General features: G+C 38.1%; 1 protein-coding gene across 2 annotated transcripts in view; it reads left to right on the top strand.

Annotated features, from left to right (window-relative positions):
* The window catches only part of ADGRG6 (adhesion G protein-coupled receptor G6), a 106,027-nt gene that overhangs the window by 60,663 nt on the left and 20,464 nt on the right, over positions 1-24,900 (top strand). For both annotated transcript variants that reach the window (XM_009644313.2, XM_035899802.1), the window contains 10 exons: positions 739-791; positions 872-925; positions 10,218-10,360; positions 11,065-11,179; positions 13,185-13,246; positions 14,924-15,131; positions 15,609-15,774; positions 19,033-19,173; positions 22,693-22,809; positions 23,842-23,887. In XM_009644313.2, the coding sequence (XP_009642608.1) occupies positions 739-791; positions 872-925; positions 10,218-10,360; positions 11,065-11,179; positions 13,185-13,246; positions 14,924-15,131; positions 15,609-15,774; positions 19,033-19,173; positions 22,693-22,809; positions 23,842-23,887 (1,105 nt within the window). The remainder of the gene's footprint in view (positions 1-738; positions 792-871; positions 926-10,217; positions 10,361-11,064; positions 11,180-13,184; positions 13,247-14,923; positions 15,132-15,608; positions 15,775-19,032; positions 19,174-22,692; positions 22,810-23,841; positions 23,888-24,900) is intronic.

The raw sequence follows: 24,900 nt of genomic DNA, 5'->3' as shown, positions 1-24,900 counted from the left end.
GGTTTTAAACTAAAACAGGGTAGGTTTAGACTGGGTATAAGGAAGAAATTCTTTACAATGAGGGTGGTGAAACACTGGAACGGGTTGCCCAGAGAGGTAGTGGAGGCCCCATCCCTGGAAACATTCAAGACCAGGTTGGATGGGGCTCTGAGCAACCTGATCTAGTTAGCGGTGTCCCTGCTCCTGCAGGGGGGTTGGACTAGATGACCTCTAGGGGTCCCTTCCAACCCTAAACATTCTATGATTCTATGATTCTATAAGGTTGTAGACTTCTAGGTGAAAATTGACCCTGTAGTTTTGTCAGTAAATCTTTTCTAATCAAAGTGTTTCTGAGAATTTCAGATGAGGAAGAGAAGGAGAATCTAGTTAGCGGTGTCCCTGCTCCTGCAGGGGGGTTGGACTAGATGACCTCTAGGGGTCCCTTCCAACCCTAAACATTCTATGATTCTATGATTCTGTGAAAAGGAGAAATTAAACATCCTGCGCACTCACTTATACACTGTGTCATGACCTTAGAGAGATTTCCTTCTGTCAGTAAAAAAGCTCACATCTCTCACTACCAGTTGTACATCTAATATAGCAATCACCTCACTGAAATGGAAGAGTGTTCTCTTTGCTTTGAAAAACTGAAGGGGATTTCTCAAGGGGAGAAAGGTGAAATTCTAACTCTGTCTTAAGCAACAAAGAGCCCCATTAACACCTCACCATTTATGTGACCAATGTCTTCCTGTTTTCCAGCTAAACCGTACTTTCCAGAACTGGAATTACACCGTGTATGTGGTCAATATCAGGTAAATGAAGGGGGAAGATGTTTATGCTATGTTCCTTTTGAGAATTAGCCCACCCTAATTAATGTTTATTTCTTTTATAGCATCCACCCTGGCCCCATAAAAGAGAGAGTAAGAGAAAAAAGAAGTATTAAAAGGTAACATTTTTAAAGACATTTTCTTGGCAGAGGCAATGGCTGCTATTACAAGTGGCTTTACAACAGGCTTTAATGTCTATTATTGGATTCATGGTCTATTATTTGGCATATACTGCCAGTCTGTAAATACACGACTGCTGGCGAGCTGAGTGCTCTGCATGTCCTCAGAAACCCAGTACTGATTGTTGTGTTTGTTTTCGTTTAAACCTGCTGAGCTTTAAACCTTAACAGATCATTTTTTTAGAGCTCAGGTTTCACCTGTCACAAAACTGAATAGACATATCATATATATGTGGTATGGCACACCCAGCTTGCTTTAGCAACAAGCTTTGGTACACTGGTATCTATCCACTGTCACTGCATTTATTCTCTTGAACCAGAGTCTTTGGAGTTAACAGACATCTTACTAGATGCAAAAACACTGAAAAATCATGCTAGAATTGAAGGCCAAACTAGCGTGAGTTAAACTATTTACCATATGCTCTCATTTCCTGACTTCTGCTGGGCTTAGAGGCACTGAAGTTGGGACAGCCTCAAAGGCAGCCAAAGAAAGTTAGATGGGTCACACCCCCTGAAAATTGGGCCTCAGGGGATTTCTTTGAAAGCAGCAGACTGATTTCTGAGGGATATATGGGGAGGGAGTGAATTTTAGGACTAAACTAAGGAGAGGAAACCAAAACGTAATTAGTCTTGTGAGGAAGGGGCAACAGGTGGGTATGTTTGCAGTGTAGTAGAAGTCCCGTAGGAAAGGACTTTAACTGCTGACTCCTGAGAACTGCCGTGGTAACAGCTGGGCTTTTTAACTTCAGAGATAGCCCAGTATTCCCAATTTGCCATCAGGAAGCAGTTACTGATGCTTCCAGTTTTCTACAGAGTTTACCTAGACATGAAAAGATTTGTAAAAGGTACTATATCTCCTTCCCACATACCCACAGCAAAAAGACAGCTTTTATTGGCAAAACCATCTAACTGGTATAGTGTAAACCCGGTCTCTGAATGGGCTATTTTGCTGCTTGACCTACATTTACAGTAGGGTGTAGTGATGTGGGTGGGATTTTTTTTCACACTTCTAAATGATACAGTTATGCCAGCAAAACCTTTCAAGTGAAGACCATGCCTCAGCTCTTACTAGCAATCCAAGGCTGCTGAAGATGTCAAGCTTTCCCCTTCCTTATTCCTGCACCTTTGTGAGGCTAGCAGCCCAGCTTGTCAGCATCTGTTCTGCCCTAGACGGCACACCTGATTTCTTCTTGTCTCACCTTCCCACCATCCTGACCTCTGGATTTTGTTTCTTCTTCCTAATCTATAAAAAAAAGGGAGCGAAGACGGAGAAATTATTCTAGTAATTCGCTTTCCCTTCCCCTTTCCCTTTCCCCTTCCCCTTCTCTTTTCCTTAACCGTTTCTCCTTCCCTTTCCTTTCCCTCCCTTTCTAATATACAGTAAATATGGCACTAAATTACTTCTAATAATATATCCCTGTTATGGGAAAGTAACCCCGTTCCTATTTACTTTGCTATGCATATGTCATTTCAGAGGAAATTACATGTTCGTAGTATGTCATGAAGTTTTTCAAAGGAGGCCTGGTCTTCTCATGGGCTCTAGCACACTTTGTGTCAAGGCTAAATGGCATTTTGTCATCATTTTGAATAATTCAGTATAAATGCTAATCATGTCACACAGAAGTTACTGTTCTCCAAGTAATCAGGATTGTTTTGCTGTGCATGTTTTCTTAGAAAAGAAAAAAAAAAAGAGAAGTCAAGATTGTGCCCAACCTAGCAACCCAGTTGGGGTATCACAGGGATAAGTAAAATTTAATTGAGCTACATGATATGTGACTAACAAAAATTACACTTTTTACACATTGTGTATGCACATGTGCATATATAGAAATAGATATACACAGGATTTTATCTGTTTTTTCATGTATTTTTCATGTATTGCATATATTTTCACACATCATTTGCCTCTTTCAGGAGAAACATTTGGGAAAAGTTGGTGTTCTCCCAGCTTTAGATCTTCTGAGTATATGTCTATTGTTGTACATTGCTTCCCTTCTGAAACAAAAGAAGGATCATCTTCCCAGTAGTCTTCAGTGTTCCGGGGTCTAGTCACCAGGTTTCCAGTTCTTTGAGGTTCATACAGCTGTTTCTAGATTTTGCAAGGAAGAAATCTGTTGAATCGCTGAAGATCCAAAAAACAAACTTTATTTCCTATTACTTGTCGATCATTGCTTTCAAGATACTTTGTTAAGTTTTCCACTTTCTTGGATTTGTCCTGGGTAGGATTCTAAGGAAATCCTCCAAGACACCAGAGTAACATTTTGAGGTATAAAAAATCAGCAGGTTACAGGTTGGAAGTTTTTAATCCCTGATGGAAATAATGTTAATTTCCCCCTACTCAGGTGATCCACCTGAAATGTACTGGCTGAGTTCTTGTACATAACATGCTCACAGTGTGTTTTCATACTGTTAATTAAAAATTCCTATAAATTACTTCTGTGAATAGTTGTCCAAAGATTTACATATTTCTCCATTTTGGATAGTCAAGAATAAGTCTGTTGCAGTTTTAGCCATTCCACTATTTCCCTTAGTTTTTAAGTAGTATTTATTCCATTTGTCTACACATTCACCTGAACAGAATTTCACTCCACAGTTAAAATTTAAGACCTAACCCATAAATATCATGAGCTTAACTTTCTCTTTTACAGAAGTGAACATATTAGTCTAACTCACTAAACCTTATCTCTCTTTTCTGAATTCTTCACAAGATCATAGTCTTCTTATTTCTAAGGCACTATCATAATTCTTTAAATTGCTCTTTGAGAAGTTTTCTCTCTCGTTACATGAATTTGTATTATCAGTCAGAGCGCATCTTTTTTCCTTATCTTTTGGCTTAGGATTTTATACAACAGTTATAAAAAACCCAATCAACGAAACAACCTTTCCCAATCTTTTCTATGCGTTTTGCTTTGCTTCAACCCTTATTTACCACATTGCTACCTTATCAAGGAACTTCTGTTATCGGTCTCCCCACCTAGTCTTCTTGCAAGTGAAAGAGGAAGAATCATTAGAGAGAATGATTCAGAGAAGAAATAGAAGCAGGAAGTGGGAGGTCGGAAGCTGGCGCTTTTTTGGCATGTTAAAAATAGGTGTTTTCTAAATAAATATTTTAAACTGCACTGCATTCTGGAGATGAGCAAAACAAAAATATGGAAGCAGATTGTTATTCTTTAATTGCTGTGTTCTATGAGCTGCAGAAATCCAAAGTACACTGTGTTTATTATGCATTTATGTGGTGATGAGAGACAAAGAGTGCCAAGTCCAAAAGTGTGTATTATTATCAGCACCTTTAATACTGTGAGATCTCTGGATGACGGCAGTATATCGAGATAATAGTTTGGTATATTATTAACTACTTTACTAGACAGATTTTTTTCACAGCTATACTTGACTTTGTGTCTGTGTTTAATTTTTTCCTCTGGTCAGGCTGTTTCCATCTCTTAATGAGAGGGCAGCTGTTCAAAATAAAGTAAGACAGGAGTTCAGAATGGGCAATGGACACAGCTATTTCTTTGTCCCCCAGTATTTTGCACAAACCTTTGAAGGTGAAGCCAATCTGTGGATTTTATATAGGTAAATTATAAATGTGTTTGTTTCTTTCATTAATTCTTTGCCTTTTATGACTCTGCAGCTTTGTCAAAACTTCCTATGACTGCTTCTGCTTTTCTCGGAAGGGTCCTGCTGATCCTAGGTCTTGTCAGGTGACTGTATAGGGCTGCCTCAGTAGGGGAATTGGTCTTTATTAAGCAGCTCAGCTCCCATGCTCCTCCTTTCTTCTCTATTTTGCAAGCAATTTTGAGAATTCAGGCCCAAATTTATTTATAACCTTTTCTCCACTTAACATACAAATAAGGTTATGCTTGCTCCAACTTCCACTACTTGCTTGTCATAATTTTGGCCCATTTCCTGTGTTCAATTGCTTCTACTATGTGAAACAACATTAATGGTAGTACTGTTAAACAGCTCCTCCAAATTAAAAACCACGGTGGTAGTGATCTGTATAAAGACCACTAAACTTAACCAGAAATCCCTTCTCTTAGGAATGAAAACAGAGAAGAAAGCAGGAAATCAGAGCTGCCCATGCCTGGTCCTGCTTTTTTGAAGTCTGTGGGAGTTTTGCCACCAGTGTCAGCGAGGCAGATTCAGGCTCCTGCATGCTGTGTTCTTGGGTGCTCTGTTGCTTAATTGAAAGTTTAATGCACTTGGATAAAACTTAAGTTAATTAGATTGTGTAATAGTTTTAGACAGGAGTTAGCAACATCAAAGCAGCATAATTTTGGTTTTATAGTCCTAAGTATCTTTACCAAGTAAAGTATTAGGCTTTTGCATTCTTTGTAGATTACTTCCAATTATTTGTTACGAAATAATAATGCTATTCTTGTTATAAGTGAACAAATCTGTGATGCCTGTTCCTATTTTAAAAATATTCCTGGTTTCTACTGGTGAGGTTTTAGGAACAACTTGGACCTGGGCCACCTCTACTCCCCCTGACTTCAACTTCAGTGTTACCTAAGGCAGTAAGGGACAGCCTTGACCAGTGCTGAGCCACGTTTTAAAATGTCACCTAATGTGTACATTATGTGTAATATTTCTGCTTGGAAAACTGAGCAACAAAGGACCAAGCAGAAATCTGCAGGTTTCTCCACAGTGCCCTGCTGGCATCTTGTGTCCATGACCTGTAAAGAAAGCCTTCATCACCGATGGAGGAATTTGGGAATTACTCCCATGTGACTGAAGGATGCCTCCTTCTTACCCTCCTGCTGAAGCTGCCTGCTCTTGTTCCAGCTTCCAGTGACTTCCTTTGCCTTTCCACTGACTTTAACTGGCTTTAGTGTAGGCCTGACATTGTTAGATGCCATTTTAAGGAAAGTAATATATTGGGGAATGGGCTTTTTCTTTGTTATTTTGGAACGTAGTTCAAGCATAACCAAAAACTCATTTCAGTGAAGACCAGCTGTTGAAACATGAGGGATGCCATCCCTTTCTGTTTTGCCTTGCTGCTACATTCTCTAATAATGAATAGTCTTCATACCAAATCATCACATAGAATAAGTGCTTTCTGCTGAAAAACCATAGTTGTTTGTATTCCCACACCAGATCTGCACGGAGGAGCAAGGCCGGGAGACACAAGGACAGGCACAGAGGCGTGACCGTGCTGGTCGCAGCACCGTTCCGATACAACAGCCATTAACTTAAAAGGAAGCCTTAGAATGCTTTTATTTTTAGTAGTCCAAAAAGTAGCTGCAATTTTTAGTTTTGTGTACTGAAATCTCAGATTTTCTATTTTTCTATAACATCACCTTTTGCTGAGAAAGGAACCTCTTCATCCTTGGCATTACTTTAAATGCGTCTGTTGTGCCCAGTCCTATTTTTTTGCTCTCTGTTCTGAACTCTTTAATGGTATCACAGTCAAAATCACCTCAAGTAAAAGTTTATCCAGAACTCAGATGCTTTTGTGGAATGTTTTTAATTTCCTTCTGCTTCCATATTTCTTTCTGTCTCATTCTGTGTGTTTTCAAACATTTTCTCTGCTGTTTGTATTACATCTTCGCTGAGTGACTTCTGCAAGAGTCAGCTCTTTTTTTGTCTGTCCAGTTAATGTGAAGAAGTTAGTAGTGGTTACAGGTGGCTCTGTGGGCGTACCTGTGCTGCCAGTCTTGAGTTACAGCTACGCGTCACTGCTTATCTTCAAAGCCAACATAACAGCAAGATTGGGAAAGATTTTAATCCTGACATCTTAAAACCTTTTAAAATATGCCAGGGTAGTTAGGAATGAAATTCCCAGTGGCTTCTTAATGTACTTTAAATCAAGTAACGTGCTGTGCAAAAGAAATGAATAGTGATTTGTTAAACAGTTTGACAACCACAATAATTCAGTATTAGTTCAGCCTGTCTCGTACAACTGAAACAAGAGGAGAAACATGCATTGCTAATTATCAGCCTTGTATCTTCAGGTATAAGACAGCCTGTGCTGCATGGTTTGCATGGTTTGTTAATCCTTCCTTTGGGCTCCTCGCATCGCGTAGCAGCGAGATCACAGCCCGTGTGTAGGCACACTGTCCTGGAATAGCTCTGAGTCACACTGCCGGAGAAGAAAGCCGGCTTTGTGGTATGCGCCATGGCAGCGCAGATGCCCCCACCGCCTCTTGTGCCTCTGATGAGGACGCAGCTTCATAAACTCCTCTCTCTGAGCCAGCTGAACTCAACGGACCAGGACGAAGCAGGATAGCTGCCGGTCTTTCCCTGCTTTCCTGCTTGCTCCAGCTGTCGCCGTTTCAGTCAAAGGGAAGAGAGGCATAAATACTTATCCCCATTGTGTTTACCTACACCGCAGTCCATTTTTTTATATTGACAGCAGTAATGCTAGCAGTACAGGTTACTGTAAGCGATGTGTAATTTGTAATTGATTACTGCTGCGAGAATCTCTCTGCTTTTACATGGCACACAATAAAAATGTAAGGTTGGGTGTAGCAAATCCAGTGACACCAGCAGAGCACGGCAGCATTGCCATTTATTTGAGCGTAGGCCTACTGCTTTCCAAATCGAGAATTTTGTTCGTCACCATTGAAATGTTTTCTTTCTGGGATCTGAGTGTGACAAAAGTGGAAGGAAGCACTCAGCTTCATATTGCGTCAGCTGTCAAGTTAAAAGGTATTTATTTACTTTGGGAAGCTAGCGTGAGTCATTCTGAAAAGTTTATAGAAATTGTTTTCATCATAATATGGAACAGGCTCTTATTACACAGTATACATGACTTGTACTCAAAGAGTTTCTCAGAAAGCAAATAACAGAGTGGTTTAACAGATTATTTTTATCAGTGCTTCTAATCAATACTTTTCTTTATAATTGTTCAAGATAACTGTAGCCAGTTCTACCTCATCTATCATTATCCCTTCTATTTTGTTGCCATTATCCCTCCACACAGTTATGGGTACTAAATATCATTTTGGTTAGTTGGGAGCCCTGCAATAGGGAGCATAGTAGTAGCACTGACTGTTCGCTTATGACTTCTGTTTTGCAGCCAAAGTGCTGAGGTAGGGAGTGGCATCAGTATATTAAGTTTTCCTCTTCTGAAGTAAAGGGAATAGATGAGTGAAGCCAGAATCTTTTAGGAAAGATGGTTATGTGCCAGGAGACTCTGGGGCTAAAGTACTGGAGGGCTGAAGGAACTGGCAATCCTGTAGGCAATTTCCATGCTTCTGCTAAAAATAAATGCCATAATAAACTTGGGCCTCATAATATATCCGAGGTATACAGCAAAAGCCTGCTCATGCACATGCACCCTGCCAAGGCTATTGCCATATGTTAAACACTCCACAGAGGCCAAAGGAATGTTAGGAGGAACTCAGTATCTCTGAGAGCAGAGCAGGAGCAACCTGGCCAGGGATAGCTGAAATTTCTCTGCTCAAATACATCCACTGGGGAAAAAGCAAGCCAAGCCAGTAGGTAGTCACATTTTTATTTTCTTCTCCAGCAACATGTTACCAGTAAAACAGAGGATGTGGCAAGAAAAAAAAAAGTGTACCGGTGTTCAACAAAAAAAACCCAAACCAACAAAAAAATTCCACCAACCAGAGACTGTGTATATTTACTTACTTATTTCTTTACATCTGCAACAGTCAAATGTGTGGAGTATTTAGTTCACATTCATGATTTCTTTAGGAGGTTTGGGCTTTTCTTTTCCATTTTTTTTTTTTTATTATTGTTTTCCTAGACTGAGAGGTTGTTTTCTAATGCCAGCTCTTTTCATGCCATTTCATTAATGAGAGTACTTCAGAATTATTGGCTGGAGTTATTCAGTTTTCAGAATGATGTCTGACAGAAAGAGGGATCAAATCTGCCATCTAAGAGCAACGTCTGTACACTAAGCTGTGGGTTTGTATCGTACTGGACTATGCACCTCTGGAAAGTGCAACTCTGAGCTGTCATGATGGGGATGTCTTTCTGGAAGATTTTTGGAAATGAAGCCCTGGTCTGTCTAGGAAAGGGTACCTGTAAACCCTACTAGCCCTCTCCCATACAGCGCCCCTACAGTTTTTTTCTCATGTTCTTCTTCAGGGAGGCCATGAGACCCTTTAGCTCACTGCTGCTTCCTTGCACCCGGGGCCACCGGTGAAAGCAGCTCACTTGGGTGCGTGCCCTGCTCGCTGTATGTGTGCTGGCAGGGCTGCCCCTTCCCAGGCTGCCAGGAACTGCTCACACACCGCGAAGGTCTGTCTATATTCAGGCTGCTGGGTATCCAAGGGCAAGGCTAAAGATGAAGACAGCCCAAAGCAAGCTTGCTTTTTCCTTTTTTCCACATTTTGGCTCCCATGGAGATCCAATGTTCCATGCTTCAGTGGCGTCACCTCCTACTAGCCGGAGCCAAGCAATGCTCTTGGGTACCGACTTATTCCCTTCTCCAACATGTGTTTTCTGTGTCCCAGGAGGAAATTTTTGAGCCTTCCACTCTGGGCTTCTTTCCTGTGTCCTGCTAGAACTGCTTTTCTGTTCCTTATTTCCCTTCCAGAAAAGCTATGTTTTTGGACAAGGGTGGGGACTGTTTTATTTCTCTCACAGGAAAGAGACTTGGGCCCTTTGAACTACTTCTTATGCCCAAGAAAGTAGCAGTGGGCTACAGTACAAAACAGCTATTACTGCTCAAACTTGAATTACTCATCTGAGCAACTAGACTTTCCTAATTAGGACTAAAAGTTTCAGAAGTGTGTCAGGGTGTTTTTCACTCCATCAAAATTTAGACATTTAAATGTTAGGCATCTGTTCTTCATTAATCTTCTAGTCTTCCTCTGTAGTCAGTAGAGAGATAGACCCTCTGGAAGATGACTTGTCCCATCCTGACAAGTTTTGTAAGGTGGGATGAATCGGTTCTTAAGTTCCTAAGCCATCAGCAACCAGATTTTTAAATTTAATTAGGGCCCATTTAGAACTCACAACTCACAACTTTATGCTTTCATCTTTTAATATCTTTTAAAATAATCTAAATCTACTGAAAACATTTCTTAGCTCTTTTGATGAGATGCTTCTTTAATGGTAACTAGAGGATGAAATTTCCCGGTCATACTTTCTTCTTGTGGCTCTCTATATATAAAAAGAATAATTTACAGCCAATGAGCAACATTGTCTTGGTGACACTGTTCCATACTCAGAAAACCAGAGTTTGTCAGATATTTTTATTTCCACACATTTGGCCTCTGCTGTTCTGACTCAAATACTTGGATAATTTTCCTTGCAGTTTTGGGGTTTATGCTCTTCTGGTTTATAATTCTACCAACAACATCAATTTAGAAGATGAAGACATCCGACAGAGGCTAATAAGTAATAATGGGACCATGGAAGGAGGATATAAGCTTCATACTGTGGATGTTGATCCAGTGGGTAAGTAGTTTTCAGCTTTGTGGCACAACAGATTTTGTTTGCTTGTCCATAAATAAGCATCTTCTGTGTTAAAATAATTACACATTTCCAAATGGTATGACTGTTTCAGATTTTAAATTGTCCCTTTAAGCCTCATTGTTCTACTAATCTCAGAAAGCTGTGCTCAAGATACCTCTTTTAACACACACACAGTTGTCCACGTTGCCTTAGTCAGTGTTTTGCTGCCTGGTTCAGAGAGGCTGGGACAGTTCCTGCCAGGTACTCTGGTAGTTTGAAGATAAAGAATTATGATTTGCAGCCAGAGCTATCACGAGACATTTTGGACCTCCAAGGCCCCTCATGGCCACGCAACCCTGTTGTTTGTGGTCCTGACAGCTGCTGCCTTTAGTCAATCTCCTTTTAGCTCTCATCTTTTCCCATTCTTCCAGTCAGAGATCGGAGGAGGGAGGGAGGGAGGAGCTGGGGCTGGTGGAGTGCAAGTGGATGCAGGATGCACCTTCAATCCTTTCCCTTGAGCAGCAGCAGTATATGTTGTCCCCTGTTGTGCACCCCTCCATTGCCACTACTCTATAGATAACAACCAAGCATTTCATTTGAGGGCATCTTTGTGCTGTAGACTGGTTGATGAGCTGAGGACGAGAAATGGAAGATGATTAGATAAAGAAATTTACTATTAACACACTGATATTTTATTATTTTTACAGAAAAATGTTTAGCTGAAGAAAACCCTCCAAATTATTTTTGGCCAGATACCAGACCAACTGTGACCAACTTCACATTATGCCATGGGAGCTCAGTTCAGACTGCATCAAGAACCTGGTAGGTGTTCAATATCTGAGAAGCTGGGAGCTTCAAATGCAACTTTCTGATTATATTGTTAAAATACATCCTCCATAATGGTTGCCATTGGCTGGTATTGTATTTCAGGAAGATGATTTCTATACTATGACAGATTATGTGTGTGCAGTAAGACTATGTACTTCTTACTTTTGTAAGAAAAAAAGCTCATCTACCACTTCTGTAGGGCATATTGAGGCCCACAATTAATATATGTTCAAAGTGACTATAAAAATAGCACCTTCTTACAGAACAAACCCGCTTTCTTAAGTCATTAAGTTTATGTTACCAAAACCAAAGTTTCACATTTGCTACAACTCCACTACTTGTATAAGAAATTCTCAGCAAAAATCTATGAAGATGAGATGTGTCTTTGGTTTAATCCCGAACACCTTGTCTCATCATGGGAAAGTAAAAGAAAGCCTGTGAAACAAGGATTTTGCCAGTAGTTAGTCATAGTCAAAGGTGGGCATAATCTTATGCTTAAAGTTTTGAACTTGTGTTTTTCAGGTTTAGGATGAATCTTCCCTATTGTAGGCTTTCTTTGTGAATGTCTACAGAAGATTTAGAAACTATCTCTATTTCCCATTTGTAAAATGGAAATATTATTACTTCCTCAGATAAATGACTAAAACAATATGGCTTTGATCTCCTTTGAGTGCCTTGAACATGGCTATGATGATGCAATATTAATTAATTTCTTCAGTATTTAGGATGACCACCATTAAATGCAATATAGTAGTCTTATCCACCCACATTGCATTTGGAACATCTTCTGAGACGACCAGATCTTTTGCTTTTTAAAAACAATATGGCAACATGGATATGAATCAGCTTTGAGGTTCTGTGCCAAACAGGAAAAGAAACCAGCATTATATTTCACTAACTCACTTCCTCAGCCTCGTAATCTTGTGCAAGAACTGCTGGATTCTGATTGACCAACTTTTGTTGTAGAATGAGTAGTGCAGAAGTCAAGTTGGTTTTATGTCAGAGCCTCAGAAACATTAAAAATTAAGGCTTCTGGCCTTTGCTGCCCCAGTACTGCTTATCTTTATTGTTCATTTGTGGTCTACACAATGCCACTGACTGTCTTGTGTACAGTACTTCTCATGAAAAAAATCACTGTGTCCTGCGCTGTGCTTTCCCTGCCTCTGCCTCCACTAGCTTTTGCCAACATGGAGCACAGGTGGGATGTGTTCTGAGAGAAAAGGAAGCTCCTCTAATGGTCTCTTCTAGTCCTGTGCCTCCCACAGCAGAAGGTTACCTGCTAGCGTGCTGTTTATAATAAAGGTCATCAACTAAGGAATAACTTTATTCTGTCGTGCTGAGTGAAAGGATAACTTTTTCCCATTCCCCCATCCTGCCTTTGCCATGCTCTGATAACATGACTATCTTTAAAGAAAACTGAGGAAAAAGTGTGTTTAATTCTAGAGCTGTATCTGGGTATTTAGCTATGGTACGGCTTTTTTAAAAAGCATTTTGAAAAAACATATATCTGCACCTTACCTTGGACCTGGGTCTGATGGTGACCTGCCCTAGTTTTCATGGGTGACATAAGTTTATATGTCCACATAGCTCCTGTGCACGTTCTTCTGAGAGGTATTACTGCTTGCTATTGACTTGATCAAAGCCATTTATATCTAAGGGAAATTATAGATACAGCATCTAATTAGGCCATAATAGTTTGTGTCAACATTTGGTCTTTCCTGAAATACAAGGCCAGAATTTCCACTGATGTGGTTTATCAAATTAGTATAGGAATCAGCTGGGAATTTGTCCAAAAGAGGTAGGGTTTCTCTCAGCACTGTCACGTAATTGATCACATATTTCTACTGTCAAGCATACATATTTCCTTTCACTAGGGGCTGTGATGCTAGGAAAATTGTAAATTGAGTGGACCACTGTGACACCTATGAAAGAATTATGAAACATTTACATAATTTTACTATTGTATTTCATGTGAATTTTGTCATTTTTTTCTCTTTAGCTATTTGGGTCTGCATAATTATACATCATACTGGGGCCAGCCTGACCTTAGAAATTGCACAGGTGGGTGTATTGATATTGGTCTTTGTCTAAAGGAGTAGTCTTGTAGACTTGGTTAACCAATTTGCTTACTATAAGGAAGTTACGTTAAGGAAGAATATCTTCCTCCTTTATGCTAAGTTGTTTAAAATCTTTCTAAAAAATCAGTGCAAAGTAAATATTTTAACTCTGGGGACGTGCACCAAGTTGAATTCAGCCCACCCATGAAAAGCTCTGGATACCAATTAATGAAATAAATAAAACTCTTCGGGTAATTTAAGCAAGAATAGAGGCAGGTGGTAGCTTGCCTCAATTTGATATTCAGGTTCAGACAAATTTTTAAATGTTTCCAATGCTTGTAGATGCCAGCGGAAAGACTCCCACTCTCTTCACTGGGCTTATGATCAGACATTTTCAGATTTATTCTCAGTTTGCAAAACACCCCTTGATGTCATTCTGGCCTTAAAGGAGTAATAAAATAAACAGACAATTTTATGGCCCCTTTTTTAGTGCCAGAGCTAGTGAAGAGAATGCTACTCTCATAAGTAATTCAGAGCACCTTCAGTAAGATCCTGTTCTGAATTGCATCCTGGAGATGCCTCTTTTTCTTTGTCCGTCGATAAAGGTGTCCTGGGGAGCCTGGCTACCTAACTTAGTTGATTAGTACTCGCAGTCAGGCTATATGAAAACATAATTTCATGTAAAATGAATATTCTACAGTAAATGTAGAAAAAGCTATATTATAAAATACAACATTGAAAAGCCACAGCCAGTTGCAGACTAAAGAAGGGTGATCTTCTTTCAGAATCTTATTTGTAAATTCCAATAAATCTCAAATATTTTGTAAAATGTTAGTGTTTACATTAGTTTTCTATCCAGGTGGCATCAAATTTACAGTTTAACATGTGATTTACACTAACATTTTCCTGTTGGACACACTACCAAACTTTCCTTACCAGGAAGATTCTTTTTATGAAATTTGCTTGAGCGTTGTGCTTGCCAACCCTCTGGGTGAGAGTACAATTGTATGAAGGAACTAAAACATTTATAATCATAGAATTGCTTTGGTTGGAAAAGACCTTTAAGATCATCGAGTCCAACCTTTCACCTAACCCTGCCATCCCACCACTAAACCATGTCCCTAAGCACCTCATCTATCCTTCTTTTAAATACCTCCAGGGATGGGGACTCAACCACCTCCCTGGGCAGCCCATTCCAGAGTCTGACAACCCTTTCTGTGAAGAACAGGGGTCAGACTTTCTCCCCAGTGCTTAAAAGAGTGAATATTTTGTCAGTAATAATTACTTTGGATGCATTTGTTTCACTTCAACAGTGAAACTGTTTTTCACAGTGGGGAAAATAAAAGCATAAGGAGAAAAGAAGAAAGAAAATATGCCTTTGAATTCTTACCTCCCCTTTTTTTCTTTCAGTCAGCCCTTTCACTAATAGTTCTGACTTACAAACTAAAATCAAATTAAGGAAAAGAAAGACACAGCCAATGAGGACAGTGTATAATAATCAGCAGGTTCTATATACTTTTTCATAAAATTATAAATTTGATAAAATCCTGTGTTCATTACAAATACGACAGGACATGCTCTAGCTTTCAACAATGAGGATAAGAATTTCTATTTCTGAATTTCTTCGGGACTGATATGCATTGTTTTCTTTTTTTACTTCATTTTACATGTACACTTTCAGAAAATGCAGCTGATATAGCCAATCAGCTTCTGAATCTCACTGGTGAAGGGCAGCAGCTAACCTCAGACAAAGTAAATGATGTTGTGCAGAAGCTCAAAAAAATTGTGAATGATGAAGAAATTGATGAATCCTTGGGTTCTACTGTGGTGACAATTTTTTCCAATATTTTAACAAGTTCAGACAGTGTATTGGCAGCATCATCTTCAGAGTAAGTACTTCTTTATTTGAGACAAGCTATTGAGAGCAACCTGCAAGGTTGGAAGGATTCATCCTTCCATATATAGACAAGCAATTGGAGTACAAAAATCAAACTTTTCTCATTTCCATCAAAAAGAATTTTCCAAATGAGATATACAAATATTTCTTCCTGTTTTAAAATTACTGTGCATAACAAAGATAAAATATTTAGATGGAAGTCTCCTGATACATGACACAGTATAGATCTAAGTATTGCTGGAAAATTATTTCAGGACTAGTGATATGTAGTCAGATAGTTTCTGTCAATCAAAATCTTTTGTTTTCAACAGAGATGCATAAGTTCACAGCCTGACAGTCTTCTTGTCACAGACGGGTGATAGGAACATAGTCGATAATAAGACGATCAACTTAAATGTGGAGAGCATACAGAGCATAGTATTTTTTTTTCTGTATTCAGTTTTTAGAATAATTTTATTTCTTTTTTTAGAGCTTTAAAAACTATTGATGCCTTGGCTTTAAAGATCCAGTTCACTGGACCATCCATGAGTATTTCAACACGAAACCTTGCACTTGGAGTGTCTTCTGTAAACTCAACTTCATTCAAAGGTGGTTCTTTCAGTGTCAGTCCACAGAATAATGCATCTGATTTCCAGGTACGGGACAAGCGGTTGGATTTGAACATAAAATGTGCCTGTTGTTCCCAGTGTGTTTACTGTGGTTTGTACAAAACCACTTACAACTCCCAATTCTCCCCCTACTTTCTATTTCCTTTTTCCTGCAATCACTCGAACAGATTAATGTAGCATTTCCTCGAATGACAGGAAACCCAGATAAACTCACATGTTCCATACTGATGAAAAGTAATTTGCTTGCAAATCCAGAACAGACTTTATCCTTTTTAGGTTTGGGTTTGTTTTTTTTTTTCCCGCTAATGAAAAGGGAAAATAATCTTTAACAGTCTTCTGTATTATCCATTGTACACTAGCTAACAACCCCATTGATGCATTTCAGCTTTAGAATAAGATACCTAAATGTAGGGATTTACATGTAGATTTCTGCAGATACAAGAGGTCTTCAACCTTCCAGTATGGTTTCAACACCTACTGCTAACAAAGACCTAAGGCTGATCATCCAGTTATCCACAAGTAGGTTGATAGGCTTGTGCCATTTGGGATGTCTAAGGTGGTTAAAGACATTCATGTGGAGCTTTGCCAGCCTAGACATGAAAAATAAAAGAAACACAGATCACTCAAAATGCAGAATGGTCTCCAAGTGCTACAGTATCTGGTATAGTTAAGATATTTATGATCACCTCAAAAGTATTGTTTCTTCTTTTTTCATAAATAGAAAAGCTCAGACATCTAAAAGCTATGAAATAGCATTTGAGATACACATGAGTACCTACTGGGATATTCCGAAGGTTCTGTGGAAATCAATAGCAATGAGGTGCTTAGACTTTCTAAATTTCACTATGTGCCTGTCTGCATCTTATGGCACCTAAATGCTTTTAAGAATGTAGTGCTTTTTTTTGTTTTTCACAGTTCTATAAGAAGTCTATGACAGAGGTAATGTAATATCAGTTTTCTAGGAGTCTAACCATTGAGATATAGTGAACTTTACTTGGAGAAACACACAGAAAAGATTAGACAGAAAAATAAAAAAAAACTACTATTGTTTGGGCCAGAGGAACCAAATCTGAATCCATACAAAACATGGCAATATGAAAACGGTTAAAGACTAATCACTAGAGTGTAAGCATCTTATGGAACCAAATGAATTCCTGGGACAACAATCATAATAAATGTCTCATCATTTTGTAAAGTGCTATGTACTGTAAAAATAAAAAACAGTAATGAAGACAGTGCTATAGAAAGTAGTAATATAACAGGCTGCAAGGCCTTCTGCATGATGTGTTATTAGAGTTTGGATCAAAACTCAAATGCTGGTTTAAAGAGATACAAATGGATTTAATGTAACTGAGTTTGCACATATTTATATTTATAGATGATTTTGGCTAAAATTTCTTTGAATCAGTTTTATTAGAAATTTTTGGTGATTGTGAATCTACTTTTGTTTAGCTCTCTTATTAATGAAGCACAATAGCTGATTGTTCTTTGATTGTTATCAAAGGAACGTTTCTCCTCCAGATTTCATCATGTATTTATGGAAAGAGGAAAGGGAAAATTCTGAAGTCAGGTTTGGGATGTTCGCATGTATAATAAGAATTGCCATCTGTGGCTTGAGGACATCCAGGAATTTTCTTGCCCTGGAATCATTTATTACAGCACTGTCTAAATAATCATAAAATCCAAACTCCGTCAAATTATTTATAATGTTCCTATTGGAACATGACTTTGTTCTCAGACTTTTACATTTCCAACAGCTGATTGAGAATTCTTAGCATCCTTCCTACCAGAAAAATCTGCAGCAGCTGTGGTCTCCGTTTATATTTTCCAAGCCTATCAGGAAAGATACTTGCTATCCCTGCTGGAGAGAGATTCCCTTGTGAAAGCCCAGGTTTTTCACCAGTGATGTGATGATCTATCCCAGGCTCATCAGGGAGCATTAAACTCTTCAAGCTGTATGTCAGAATGTTTCCAGATTTTATTTCTTTTTTTTTTTTTCTTAAAGTAGATATCAAGTAAATGTATCCATGGCAATTTGGAAAGATTCTATTACAGTCCCCTGTGTCTTTATGTTTCTTGCCAAACCTTTGGCTAAGATGGCTTTTGGTGATTCATATTATTAAATTGTTCCTGTATTATGTCCATACTTCTTTATAGAAGCTTCTTCCACTCTATTTGCAGACAATACCTAATGGGACGTCTTTATCACACACACGCTTTCTGTTTAATGTGACAGAATTATCCTTTGAAAACCTTTTATTCAACTTCCTTTAGCCCTGTCAAGAGATATCCATGAACCACTTCTTACTAATTTCCAGCAAATATTCACAGCAAATCAGTGAAAATTTAGAAGTTAAATAAATTATTAGTAGCCTATGGCTTTCAACTTTCTATGAGCTAATGGTGCTTTTAGGATCATACGACTGATCACAAGAGATATAAATACATGGCCAAGTTACCTCTGGAGAAGTCAGGAGTGTGAGTTTCCTTATCTCACAGTAAAATTCTTGAATGCTTTTACTACAGAGCCACTGTGAGATGGTTTGCTCCCCTTGCATCGATGGGTAGGGTGGCACTCCTTGAGTATGCCACAGTGGGAGAACATGCAGTCACAGAATTGCTGCCTGGTAGCTAATGAAATGCAAGTTTGCATCCTCATTTATTTTCTGCTCACTTCTTACATCCCTGTGCCATAGAGGGCTTTCAGCTGTCTGCACATTGCCAGTATAGGTTAAGCTTATATCATGGCAGAAAGTGTCTTTTTTGTGCTACATAACACAAGAAATATTGAGGTGGCACTAATCATTATTTTTAAATCTCCCTTCTGTAACAGAGAAACTAGAAAAGTTCATAAAAGAATTAATTCAGATGTGGAGATTGAGCCAAATAACACAACTCAAGAAAGAAGGATTCAGAGCATATTTTTCAGTTCTCAACATTGTTTGGTATGAGGAAAAGTATCTTAAAAGTTCCTGAAAATTATTATGATTGCCATTATTGCCATCTCATTATTTCTGAATCAGCATTATGGCAGTGGAGGAGTTTGCTTGTTTTGTCTAATACCTTCTTGTAGCTGAAGGCTGATCTCATGCTGGAAGCATGGGAAAACCTCCTAAGCCTTTTTTTTAAATTTATTTATTGCATCAACACTTCCATAGGGTACAGGTCATGTTAGTGTTTACTGGTTCTAGTCCCATGTTTAGGTATCTTTGTGTAACGGTACACGGTTGTGTACAGTGGAAGATTTGGGTTTTGTTTTAACATCTTCTTCTCTTTATTTAACAGATAGATTTTGACAAGGATCAGACAAATGCTTTTGCTTCTGTTGTTCTGCCACCAAGTTTACTGAAGAACTTAAGTCAAGATGAGTTTGAAGTTATATCCAGGGCTCAATTTACTTTCTTCAATAAAAATGGTCTTTTTCAGGTAAACTTCAATGTGTTTTAAGTCATTTCAGTTAGGGTGAGCCAAAGGCAGCAGCTAAAGTTTCCTGTAATATAATCATTTCACAGCATCTCATGAGTTGTAGGAATGAGAAGAGGGTAGCAGATGTAGGCACTAGAGACAGTGTTATGTTCAGAGTGCCCGAGTTGAAATAAAGTCAGTGATGTGACTGCAAATTCCTGTCACCTGTGAAATAAGCTTTTTCTCAGGGTAATCTGTGGAAAGCTGGATCCCAGCTGCTTATAATCAGAGTAAAATAGCAAGGCCTCTTGAAGTGCATAACTTCTGTTAAAATGCATTAATATAGGTCCTTGATGTTCAATGGAGCCAGGTTCTTTTCTATCAGAAGGGAATGGGGCCTATAACACTGCCAAGTACTCTTTCTTTTCCTTAAAAGAGCTGGTTGGCATTCATATCCAGCTGACTACGTATATGCAGTTTGAAACTCTGGGCTGATGGTCATCAGCCAGAGAACATTTGTTTCTATACATACTATTCTTCTTTTCATATATGTGTTCTCATAAGCACACTGTATTTTTATATGGAATAAGGATAACAATACTTGCACCTGAAAACTAAATGGGCTCAGGTAGATTTGATTTTTTTCTCCTTTGGGTCCCATCATATAGTAATTATAAATAGTTCCTGCATGGTAGATGCCAAAAAAATTAGGAAGAGTTCGCAGCTTGGAAAAAACAACCGAAACCATACCTATTTTGGAAAAAAAAATAAAAAAAAAAGTTAATTAAGAAGGAAACATTGTTTCATAGTGAACTGTAGACCAAGCCTCAGAAGGCTTGAGTTTGTTTTCCCATTAGTATTTCAAGTGACCTTTGGCTTTTGTGCATCCGCAGAACTCTGTAGTATTGTATTGTCCCTATATTATCGTTTTTATTGGCAGTGTATCCAGATTCTTCAGATAATCTAGGCAAGAAAATACCCGTGACCCTCAGTTACCTTCTGAAATACACCCTGAAGTATCTTTAACTATTTAAAATAGTATTAATTTTAAGCCCGCTTTTGAGAAAAACAGGATGGATATATTTAATAAAGAATCCAGAAGAATACACATGTAGGCTTGTCATAATGGTGTAAAATCATATAAAGTCAGAATGTGTCCTTTAACGGTGCTAGAATGTGCTTCTAAGGGATACTTAATAAGTCATTGAAAAGCAAAACCCAGGAAAATTTGCATCTAAATTTGCAGCTAAAATTCCTTCCATTTTTTGTGTTTTTCAAACTATTTATGGATGGCATGTTCAAAACAATTAAAAATGTGTCAAATTCACATTTTAGTAAGTTTAAAAATAAAGTAAGTTCAAAAAACATAAAGGCTGAAAATAAAGCCTAAAAATAAATTGATCCACATGCAGTCTCAACCCAATAATCATATGCATTAATATTAATGCATTTCATAAATGTATTTATTTTAATTGCAATTAAAAAAATCCCAATGCTATTAGTTGCATTTCTTATAAGCATTCGACATAACAGTGAAACATCATAGTTTATAGCACTGGAGGGTTTTTTTTTTTATTGCAACTGAGCGAATGATAGTAAGCTTTATCTTGTCGTTCATTAAAATCTGATAGTTACATTACTTAGAAGACTATGTGATAAATTGATGTAAGCTCTTCAGGGTGGGATTAATTTCACCAAAGGCAGGTGTCTTCAATGTACATACCTATGCCTGAACTGTTGTCCATAAGTTGCCTTCAAAGCCAGTCAATGGAAAAGAATGGACTCTGTTGAGGTGTGATACATCTCATCCTTGTGCAGCAGCAGGCATCAGCTCCCCAGAAGGAGGGGCATAGTGCAATCTGAGACACCCCAAGGTACAAAGGCACTACTGGCCAACAGATGCAATGATGAACCTGTAAGAAATGTGACATCTGCAGTAGCGGCTGGAGACTGGGCAGGATACCTTAGAGACTCTTATTTTTAGGCAACCTGTATTCGACTTAGGTGTATAGCGTAGCTAAGATGGATTATGCCCTGGATGTGCCAGTTTCCTTTCATTGACTGTGTTAAGAAGCCCTAGAATGGCTACTTCAGTTCTAGACATCTTTTTACATGTCTAAAGTTAGGTTGGAAGAATCATCCTCATGAGTTCTGAGGCCATGAAAATGATGTGCAAATGTGATAAATATATGAATTGTAATGATTGTCTAGACTAGACCAGATCTCTGTCATTGACACTAGCCTTGCTGTTGCTTTACTTTGTACCTCTGTATATTTTATTGGCTAAAAGCTTACCCTAACTTTAGCTGAGCACAGCCTTATAGCTAAATAAGCAGCTATCTGTATTCATAGACTTTGTCAGATGTTGCAATTCAGGTGATAGCCAAGAGGCTTTCTCTTGTGTGAATGATCAAGAACTGTCTATAAAACCGCATTTTCATTCCTCTGAAATTTTTAAGTTTTTAGGAAACTATGTCACAAAGCTCCAGTATAATCTGAAATACTGTGTTTGAAAACTCCTGGATGTGGTTCTTAAGAAATAAAATACTCTTCTCAGGATAGTGTCCACTTAACTGAAGATATTTTGTCTTTCATGAGTGGTGGGATCTCATGAGCCCAGTGCTGAGCTGATACCTGACATCTTGTCAGGCTAACAAAACCCCTAGACTGAAGGAATCAGCGGGGTTCAGGAGTTTGGCAACCCAGATTTTTGGAGGGCATGTGAGTGGCAATAGACTGAATTTGACCCAAGATCTGCCACAGGCAGTGACCAAGCTTCCCAACTTCCCATAAAGCCAACCAGGCATGTATCTATGCAGGTTTCAATGGAAGCTCATCAAAAGAAAATAGTATTTCCAAAGCACTTACATTTAAATAAATCATCAGTTTCCAAGGAAAATGTCTCGTTTGGAAAATTCTCAACCTGGTACTTTTTGACTGCAGGTTAGAAATGGCATTGCTCAGTGATAACATCAGTCTTCTATTTAAATTCCCATCAAATAAGACCTTGCAGACCATATGATCTCCTACAGCATGTAACATTGCTTTGAATTTGTTTACTACTACTTAGTCATTCATTGTAAGATGGAGGATGATTTAGCAACTAGACACAGAAAACAGGTTATTCTCCAAAAAAATTTTCATCTACTAAAAAGGATAGCATTGGCAATAAGATAAGAAACCTAGTACATTCTTGTTTAGGGAAATGAGCTAATCATATCATGGGTTGTTAGCTGCTACATTGTTTGAGGTATAATTTTGTTGGCATCAGACATAATGATTAAAAGGGGAATTTATGCCTTCTAACCTCTCTCTATAATTGTGCCTATATATGTTTATGCCCAGAAGGAAAATAGGGAAATTTCCATGAGGCAAACCCATAATTTGATTTTATAAAGATAATGCTATGTTGCGTGATCAAAAGTGTAGAAATGCTGACAACTTATTTATTCTGGCATGCTGCAAAAATGAAACTGTGTACTCTGGCTTTTGTGTAATGTGCTGTGTAAGCATTTATTGTATTTTTCTGAATATTCGAAGGATGCAGAAAATCCTGCCAATTTGACCAGTTTTGTGGTGGCATGCAGTATTGGAAACATAACCATTCAGGATCTTCAGGATTATGTGAAGGTTACAATTAAGCATACCAAAATTCAGGTAAGACAAGACTGATTATTCAGAGGAACAGAAATGCATATTATATATAGTAAAGGCTGAGCATATAGCCTAATTGATTTGAATGGATTTTGAGTAAGAACATAAACTCAAATGGAAACGAAAACTCTAGAACAGAAGCGAGTAAGCAAAAAATAAAAACAAGTACCCTCTCCCATCCTCACACATTCCTACTCCATTCATGATCTAGCATTTATTAATGCTAGATTATTAAGATTCTGACACTCAGAGGCAATTTCTGTGCCAATAACTGTAGGCAAAACCTCTGTTCATGACCATGTTTGTGACCAGGGACACTTTTTATTTCACTGGAACTTTAGAATTACTTAAATTCTTTGATCAAACGTGAATTGCTTTGTTAGTAGTTCCCCGTTATTCTGTTATGTGTTTTTCAGCAAAGAAGGAATGGGCAGAACCACATTGTTAAAATGATGACTACAATTCATTTTGGGAAACAGAGGCCAAATGCAACCTTCTGGCACATACTCTTTCAGTTAAAAAACGTGTGAGCTGGACTCTGTTCTCAGACATGTTGTTAGTAGCTACTCCAAAAAAGACAATAGCACTAGGGAAGTTAAGAAAGAAGATGTTGAAATGAAATACCTGAGTAAATCGTTTATGCAGTGAGACCATGGTTCATAATTTTCACAATTCAATTAACTTTACCTTACATTTCATTATAACGATTATTTTAAAGTCACACAAAATGGCTCTGTAAAGACCCATGGATAACTTTAGTGAGACAATAAAACTTCATTATTCTGAGGATGTGGAAAAGAAGCAGTGCAGAGGAACAGTGCTCTAGATTTTATAATCTGGACAGTTCTGCCTTTCTGGCAATGGACTAAATTGACACTAGACAAAAATTCAGCAATCCAAATAATGCTTATTCTTCTGCTTACTAAGTCAAAAGATATGCAGTAAAACATCTGTTGTAAATGTATATGTTGATGAGATTTGTGTCTGAAGAGGTATAAAGAGGTCTGAAGAGGTCTACTTTTAATGTGGTTTTAGGAAGATCCTAAGCCTACCTGTGTCTTCTGGGATATGAATAAAAATGGTAAGTTTAAAAATACTGTCATTTCTTTTATGAGGGGAATAAAGGTGTCTAAGTTTTAAAATCAATCACAGTCTTGGCTCTTTTTGCTTCTTAATCAGTGCTTGCAGAATGAGGTGAAATCTTTCTACTGTATCATTTCTAGTTATTAAGGTCACTTGTAACATCAGATGTTAAATATTCTTACCAGAAGTTTTGTATGTAAATTTGATGAACATTTTAAATTTGTAAATAAAGTTTCTCTACTTTTCTGTATCTGACAGCAGTTTTTCACTGATCTGTCTGCATTTGCAAATTAAATAGTAATTCTAATCAGACACATGTATGATTCTTAGCCATACTTTTAACTGGCTATTTAAAAAATGTTGGGTTATTTAATTGTGAGATTGTGCCTGTTACAAATCTTAAGCTGTTTTTCCTTCCATGGAAGGTTAGCAAATACACTACACAAACTTCATTTAGACCGAGCCTCAACATGCACCTTGTAAAAAGATGACAGGTTGCACAATGAGGTCCCATATAGAGACACATGTTAACAAGGGATCATTTTAGCTCATTTTCATTGCTACTGCCTAACCTGTGTGTGATGTTAAACTCAAGCTCTCCACCCTTTGCGCAGACAAAGCCGTTCTCTGGGATGACTTCCAAGATCCTTCTGTTTTAGAGATCACTACTGCGATGTTACGTCTCCTTACCACAGAAACAGAGATAAAGCAAAGTAGTAACTGTCCTTAGCAGTAGGATTTGAGGTGGAGGGGTTTAGTACAGACAGTCTTACTAGAAATAAAATCTACCATCCAAAGTTGTAGCTAAAAGGAAGCAATTCAGACAGAAGAACTGAGAAGAATGCAGAAGGATAAAAAAGAGCAAAAAAAAAAAAGGATCTAGTTAGGAAGCTAAACATAAGAAGCACATCAAAGGAGAAACACACAGGGAGGAAACTATTCTCAATGGCTGCTCAAGTCAGGGAGAGTTTTAAGTGGGTTTGGAACATCTTCACAGTCTTTTGAGAGATT

This window comes from Egretta garzetta, unplaced genomic scaffold (assembly GCF_000687185.1).
Source record: "Egretta garzetta isolate BGI_Z169 unplaced genomic scaffold, ASM68718v1 scaffold397, whole genome shotgun sequence".
Classification (NCBI taxonomy): domain Eukaryota; kingdom Metazoa; phylum Chordata; class Aves; order Pelecaniformes; family Ardeidae; genus Egretta; species Egretta garzetta.
The sequence above is the reverse complement of the archived record's forward strand: the minus strand, read 5'-3'. Positions and strand labels throughout refer to the sequence as shown.